This window comes from Mus caroli, chromosome 11 (genome assembly GCF_900094665.2).
Source record: "Mus caroli chromosome 11, CAROLI_EIJ_v1.1, whole genome shotgun sequence".
In the NCBI taxonomy this organism is placed as follows: domain Eukaryota; kingdom Metazoa; phylum Chordata; class Mammalia; order Rodentia; family Muridae; genus Mus; species Mus caroli.
Window position 1 is genome coordinate 98,991,019 of NC_034580.1, and position 7,087 is coordinate 98,998,105.

General features: G+C 44.9%; 1 protein-coding gene and 1 long non-coding RNA gene across 3 annotated transcripts in view; one reads left to right on the top strand and one right to left on the bottom strand.

Moving 5' to 3' along the window:
- Positions 1–583: 583 nt before the first annotated feature.
- Positions 584–3,575, bottom strand: LOC110305804. The gene is made up of 5 exons (XR_002379192.2): positions 3,327–3,575; positions 3,166–3,250; positions 2,435–2,596; positions 1,374–1,448; positions 584–625 (listed from the first exon to the last, which is right to left on the bottom strand). It is a non-coding gene; the product is annotated as an uncharacterized LOC110305804 (long non-coding RNA).
- Positions 3,576–3,663: 88 nt separating this feature from the next.
- The window catches only part of Nmt1 (N-myristoyltransferase 1), a 38,843-nt gene continuing 35,419 nt past the window's right edge, over positions 3,664–7,087 (top strand). The window contains exon 1 of one of the 2 annotated variants that reach the window (XM_029483594.1): positions 3,664–3,880. In XM_029483594.1, coding sequence (XP_029339454.1) covers positions 3,750–3,880 — 131 coding nt within the window. In that variant the 5' untranslated portion in view covers positions 3,664–3,749. The remainder of the gene's footprint in view (positions 3,881–7,087) is intronic. The other variant, XM_029483593.1, reaches the window with a different exon arrangement.

Below are 7,087 nucleotides of genomic sequence, written 5' to 3' on the forward strand. Positions count from 1 at the left end.
ACAACAGTGAGCGAGCTCCAGGTTCAGGGAGAAAGCTTCTCTCAAGGACATAAGGTGGAAAGCGACAGAGAAAGGCATCTTCTCTGGCCTGTCTATGGACATTTGTGAGTGCGTGCATCTGCACACATATATACATGCAGTCTCCCTCAAAACATGTAACACGAAATGTGAAACATAGCACCCTCCTTCTGCCTAGAACACCTACCCTGATGAGCTGGAGGTTTGTTTGCTCATTTTGCTCTTCGAGACGGAGTTTCTTTGTGTAGCCCTGCCTAGTGTGTAAATCTGTAGAGCAGGCTTTCCTTGAACTCAGAGATCTACCTGCCTCTGCCTCCCAAGTGTTGGGGTGTAATGGCTATTCCTGGTTGTCAACTTGACTATATCTGGAGTGAACTACAATCCAGAATTGGAGGGCTCACCTGTGATCTCCCTCTTGAGGCTGGAAGACACAAATTTCTGACCTGGATCTTGGCATGGAGATCTTGAGGCATAGTGGCCATAAAAAGCTTAGGCCCAGGCAAGGTAGTACACACCTTTAATTCCAGGAGACTGAGGCAAGGAGATCTCTGAGTTGAAGGTCAGCCTGGGACAAGCAAATCCCAGATCCACACCTTCTGCTGGAGACCTACATAAGGACATTGAAAGAAGGAAGATTCAGTCTTCTTCGCCTGCTTGTACTTACTAGCCAGCACATCTGTTGGAACCCACTTCTATAGAAGACCAGCTGAAACGCCTAGCCTCGTGGGACTGAGCAACTACTAGATCCTTGGACTTTCCATCCAAGCTGATCATCGCTGGGATAATTGGACGACAGACTGTAAGTCATCACAATAAACTGCCTCACCATAGAGACATTCCGTAAGTTCTGTGACTCTAGAGAACCCTGGCTAATACGTGGGGTTAAAGGGCATCACCACTGCCCTACTGGGTGTGCTTTTCTTATGAAAACTCAGCTCAGCTGTCATTTCCCGCAGGACCCCTTTCCCCAGTCTAAGGGCCTGGACTCTATTGCTGGGGCTGTTGTCATCCTGTCCCCTGGCCCCAATAAATCAAAAGGTGATCATTTATAAGTACTATCTGTTTTTGTTGTTGAGAACAAAGTTTCATTAGCTAGCCCAGGCTAACCTTAAACTTGCGATCCTGGCTTAGCTGTGAAATCTTCTTTAAAAGATGTTTTATTATTATTATTGTTTTTAATTATGTGTATGTTTATATATGTGTGTGGGTTTGTACACATTTATGTTGGTACCCACAGAGGCCAGAAAAGTCCTATGGAATTCAGGGTGGCCTCAAACTTGCTATAATCCTCCCTCCTCTGCCCACAGTCCTAGGGTCACAAGAACCATCACAGCTGGCAAAGCAAAATGTTGTACCTTAGCTGTGAACTCCAAGAATGGCAGGACCCTCAGAAACCCACATCTTCCTTCTTTCTTGACCATAAACCATGTCTGTGCAAAAGCCAACAACACAGGTCTGGGAATTAGAAGAGATTAAGTTCTCGTTCAAGCTTTGCAATTGAGTATCACTGAGTTTGGGAACATGTAGTTTTCTTCAAGTCCCCTCCCGTGTCTACTTTACAAGAGCATCTGAGTTAAAGGAGACAATAGAAAAGTTAACCTCGGGCTGGAGAGATGGCTCAGCTATTAAGAGCACTGACTGCTCTTCTGAAGGTCCTGAGTTCAAATCTCAGCAACCACATGGTGGCTCACAACCATATATAATGGGATCTGATGCTCTCTTCTGGAGTGTCTGAAGACAGCTACAGTGTACTTACACATAATAAAGAAATCTTTAAAAAAAAAAAAAAAAGAAAGAAAGAAAAAGGAAAAAGAAAAGTTAACCTCCAGATGGTGAGACAGCTCAGTGGGTCAAAGTGCAAGCATGCAAACATGTACACACATGCACACAGGAATACATGTAATATGCTGGAGGTAGTAGTGCATAGTGAACTCAGGGCCTTATGCATGCTAGGCATGTTCTCTACCACGAGGCCCTAATGCGAATATGGTCCTGAAGAGACAGCTGAGCCCAAGTGGGCAGCTTTGACTGCTTTCCGAAATCAAACAGAAATGACCAAGGAGTGTTTGCATCTTTGGAGTCTTACTTCTTTGGGCCTGCCACTCAAGTAAGATGAGTTGGCTATATTTAGCTCTGCAGTTTTTTGTTGTTGTTGTTTTCTGTGAGTCAGAAAAGGAATTGCTTCTTCCCTTGTTCAGTGTTACCAAGGCAAAGGTCATTTCCCTTTTCGGCCTTGCCGCTCTCTGATGGTAAGACCCAGTCTCTCACCATTCAGCATACTCAGCACAAATAGGAAGGCTCCGAGCCCTTGTCTTTGGGCAATCTTCTCAGGATTATGATTAGATTAGCTAGTTACAGGACGAAGCCCAGAGGGACAGAAGCATTCAGGCAATTCTCAGATAGATGCTGCATTTACCTGGCTATAATTGATTCTTCCTTGGCAGTTGCCTGGATCCAACAGTGTGACTGGTGTGATGGTGAAGCCTTACAGAGGGCACAGAGTAGGCAGATACACATTTATAGACAGATTTTGCCGCCTACAAACAATGTACCAACTTTTCTGGAACAGTCTTTTCATCTGTGAAAAAGGAATAATAATGGCATAACACATTCTAAGCTTGTTAAAACTATAGGAATTCATGTACAAAAAGTCTTACGCCAGAGCCTGGTGTGTAAGTGCTCATTAAAGTCTTGTGTTGGGAGTAGGGAGCTCCTGAGGCCTCAACCCCAGACTAAGAACTACAGGCAATTAAGGAAAGCTAAAAATGGGGGAGGGAATAGTTCTTCCCAGGCACACCAGCCCTGAAATCATTTGCATACAACGTTATGCTTACTGAACGGGCTATATTTATATATTTAAGAAAACACACACACCCATATGTAACAACAACTAAAGAAAAAGAGGCCATGAATTTGAGAGCAAGGTGGGGGTGTATATGGGAGGGGCTAGAGGAAGGAAAGGGGAAGTGGGGAAATGGTGTAATTATCATAATCTTAATAAAAAAAAAAAGACTTGTTATGGAAGGCTCTAGAGGAGAATCAAAGGGAAATGTTAAGAAGAGCGCAGTGCAAAACTAGAAGCCAAGAAATGGTAAGCCTCGCCTGCAAGCAATCAAGTCTTTGGCTCGGGGGCAGGGTTCCACACACCTCAATGCACTGCCTCCCGGTTTTAGATTTCCAAAGACCCAGGTCTCCTTAAAGGCTGGAGTAGGGAAGGCAGCCGAGAGCAAACCTGTAGGAAAGTCCTCTGTAAGGGCATTTGAGCTCCTGACGAATCGCAGCCATGGACCTCAGTGTCTTTCACTTACCCAGGAATGGTAACGGTCCTTAACGTTAGCCGATAACGGCTCACCTGTGGCCCGTTGATTACCAAGGGTGGCCTGAAAACCTTGGACTTTGCAAGCCCTTTACTTGCGAAACTCTAATTCAACATGGAACTGCAACTCCCAGCATGCCCCGCGACCACCCTGTAAGGCGTACAGCGCCCTTCGTCTCAGAGGGCGGCTGAACCTAGGGGCTTCCGGAATTGCTGCCCGCTCCTCCCAAGGCAGCGTCCCTTCATGATTTCTGGGTTTTGTAGTCCACATCGGTACAGTTTCTTGAAAACAAGCCACCCTTAGTGGCAGATTTCTTCATACAAACTACAAAACCCAGAATACAGCGCGTACTTCCCCTGTCCAATAGGAGCCCTCCATGTAGCGGGGCGCGGAGTCCGGCTCTCGCAACCCAAGATGGCGGATGAGAGTGAGACAGCAGTGAAGCTGCCGGCACCTTCGTTGCCACTGATGATGGAAGGGAATGGAAACGGCCATGAGCACTGCAGCGATTGCGAGAACGAGGAGGACAACAGCCACAACAGGAGGTAACGAGATCATCGTAGCCCAATTCCTGTCCGGTCTCCCACAAGCTGGGTATCTGGGGTGCGGGGAAGTCACCGGGAGCTTAGTCTAACCCCACCCCCATGTTCTTATTGGCTAAGCCATTGAGATCCTGCCTAGCGATTGGTTTTTGTCTTTGTCATTTACCAGGATGGGTGCTCAGATATTAAGGGTCGGAGACATGCAATACTTTTATTATATAAAAGTTCTGTGTAGTGTGCCACTCCCTTGCTTTAGGCACGATGGGGGAAAAGAACATTTTGAACGGTGGGTTTCAGTAGTACAACGCAGAGCAATCTAGATGCTGCAGTTCAGAAGGAACGTTACTTATAAAGGCGTATGAGAAACGTGACTAGCCATAAACTAATAATAAAACATTTCGTTGTAGTTCACGCTTAATGAGGAAATTCACTAGGCTATACAAGCCATGCATATAATTATGTTGTAAAATATAACTGCCAGACAAGTCCGAAATATAAACACACTATGATCCTATGCTATTAGTGATGTGATGTTTTAATTTATTCAGTGTCTATTGCCTCAAATAATCGGTGGAGAGTCAATTTCATTGTACCTTCACTTTGTTAATTTAGTGAAGGGCCTCAAAGCTTCAATAAACTGATGTTGCTTCTTGGAGAACATGTGGTATTTGTGGGGTACTACTGCACGTCTTGTACTTTAGGGTCTCCCTGGGGTTTTTGTTATGTTTTGCCTTTTTAGACAGGTTCTACTGTGTAGCTATGACTGGCTTGGGACATACAATGTAGAACAGATGGACTCCAAACTTGGGGTGATGTTCTTGTCTCTCGGGTATAGTAGGGATTATTACTGTTACAGGTCACTGTGTAGGTCAGGGTCTTATAAGTAATGTCTGTCTTTTGTTACTAGAGAAGAAGAAATGGGCCAGATATTTGAGAATTTGTATTTGTCTTTGTTTTTTCAATCAGTACATCTGTAAGCCAGTCACAGAAAATGATGTATTTAAGTTCATATTATTTTCCTGCTGCTCTAACACCCCCCACCCAATCTGTATGTATGTATATATGCATATGTATATTTTTTTGTGTAGAGACTTGTGGGTGTGTGGTTGAGTGTCTGGTTGTTTTTTGTTGTTGTTGGGTTTTGGGTTTTTTTGTTTGTTTGTTTTGTTTTTTTGATTTTTCGAGACAGGGTTTCTCTGTGTAGCCCTGGCTGTACTGGAACTCACTCTGTAGATAGACCAGGCTGGCTTGGAACTCAGAGATCCACCTGACTCTGCCTCCCAAGTGCTGGGATTAAAGGCGTGCGCCACCACTGCCTGGCGGTAGTTTGGTTTTTATAGCCAACTTGCCATTAGCTGTAGCCAGCAGCTCTTAGCTTCCCCCTAACCCCAGTTAAAGTTGAGATGAAGATAGAAGTTTGTAACCTTTGGCTACACTCTATTTATTCTTCTGTCTTAAAGATGGCTGCGCAAAGGATTAAATGGTCAGTAATCTGACCGTGGTGAGTTTTAGGCTTAAAAAAGGATCCAGCCTCTTGTTCTCTTACCAGCATGGGGGAAAAAAATCACAAGAATGTGGCAGAGAAGAAAGCTTGCCAGCTTTGATTTCATGACTGTTCTGTGGTTGTAATTCACAGCAGATCCAGTGTAACAGCCTCGTTTAAGACAGCTATTCCCAAGAAAGGAAGAGCTGAGGAGGAGGAAGTAGGCGCTGGAGGAACACAGGACAGGCCTCTTGAGGGAGAAATCTCTCAGATGAGAGGGCTGAGTGTGAAAGTCCCTTCAGAAGTGGAAGTCCAACTTTTTCTTTGTTCATTCTATAATTGCTCTAATTTTCTCTGTGAAGATGTTCCCCTAACTGGTGTCAGTATTTTTATTTTATTTTTTAAATAGGTTTGTACGCTGAAAAACCGCAGTTTACAAAACTTTGCCAAGACTTGAGATCTAGTTTGGCCATAGAGCACGTTCTCACCATGTTGCAGGCCCTGGTGTTCAGTCACAAGCATGAAAACCAGGAAAATCCTGTTTGCCAGAAAGTTCTTTGCTTTAGTTGTGGTACCACAGAGTGGTAGCTCCCTTTCCCCAAAATCTTTAGGAGTGACCAGAGGGGGGCGGGGGGGGGGAGGGTGTTTTATTACAGGATATGGTTTGAGTAAGCAAATTATATTAGTATGCCAAATCGAGGGGTCCGTGAAAATGAAGTAGTTTGCAGGTGGCACGTGACAAATGAAGGACCTGGTCAGGAGGTCCTTCTGAGGCACAGAACCAGCATTTTCCTTGAACTATCAAAGCAGAGTAAGTGTTTTTGGAAGGAGACAGCATCACCCTTGGGAAAGTATGAACTTTGGAGTCATTCATACCTACTGTGAGCAAGGTGTGGTGGTGCAATACACCACCCCCCCACCCCACCCCAACCCCACCCCAACCCCACCCCAACCCCACCCCACGGTTTCTCTGTGTAACCCAGGCTGCCCTGGAACTTACTCTGTAGATCAGGCTGGCCTCACCAAGATCCACCTGCGTCTGCCTCCCAGGTGCTGGAATTGTAGGTGTGTTCTACCTATAATTGCACCAATTGGTGCAATCCCTTGATCCCAGTGCTCCAGAGGCAAAGACAAGTGGATTTCTGAGAGTTCAGGACTAGCCTGGTCTATGCAGCAGTCCAGTCAGGACTATATAGTGAGAGTCCATCTACAAAGACAAAATGAAACCTTTTATTTTAAAACCTGGTTAAGGTACGCAGTAGTTGTGATCTTGGGAAAGTTTCTTTCTCCACGGTTGCTTCTGAGGGTAGAGAGGAAAGAGCATTTCGGATGGAGTTCTCCTTCCCTGTTCTTTCTTCATGTCTTCCCCTAACTTCCCCCAGCTTGCCTTCTGTTAATTTTACAAACTCCATTCTTGTAGCTTTATTATAGTAACAAATAATACGTCTTGATAACTTACTGAGTGTGTCTAGGTCTCCATCTCATGGACTATTAAATGAGAAGAAGGATGGTGTCCTGTAGCTGCCTAGTGCATAGTAGGTGTTAGTGAGTGAAGGCAAATCTTAAAGTGCCTGGCCTGAGGTTAGTGCAGGGTCTCTGTAGCCCAGGCAGCCCTCACACTCATTTTGTATTGAGAACAATCTTGAATTTCTAGTTCTCCTGTTTTCTCTTCTTTAGTTCTAAGATCCTGGGCACATTTCCAGTCTTAGCTTTTTTTTTTTTTTTAG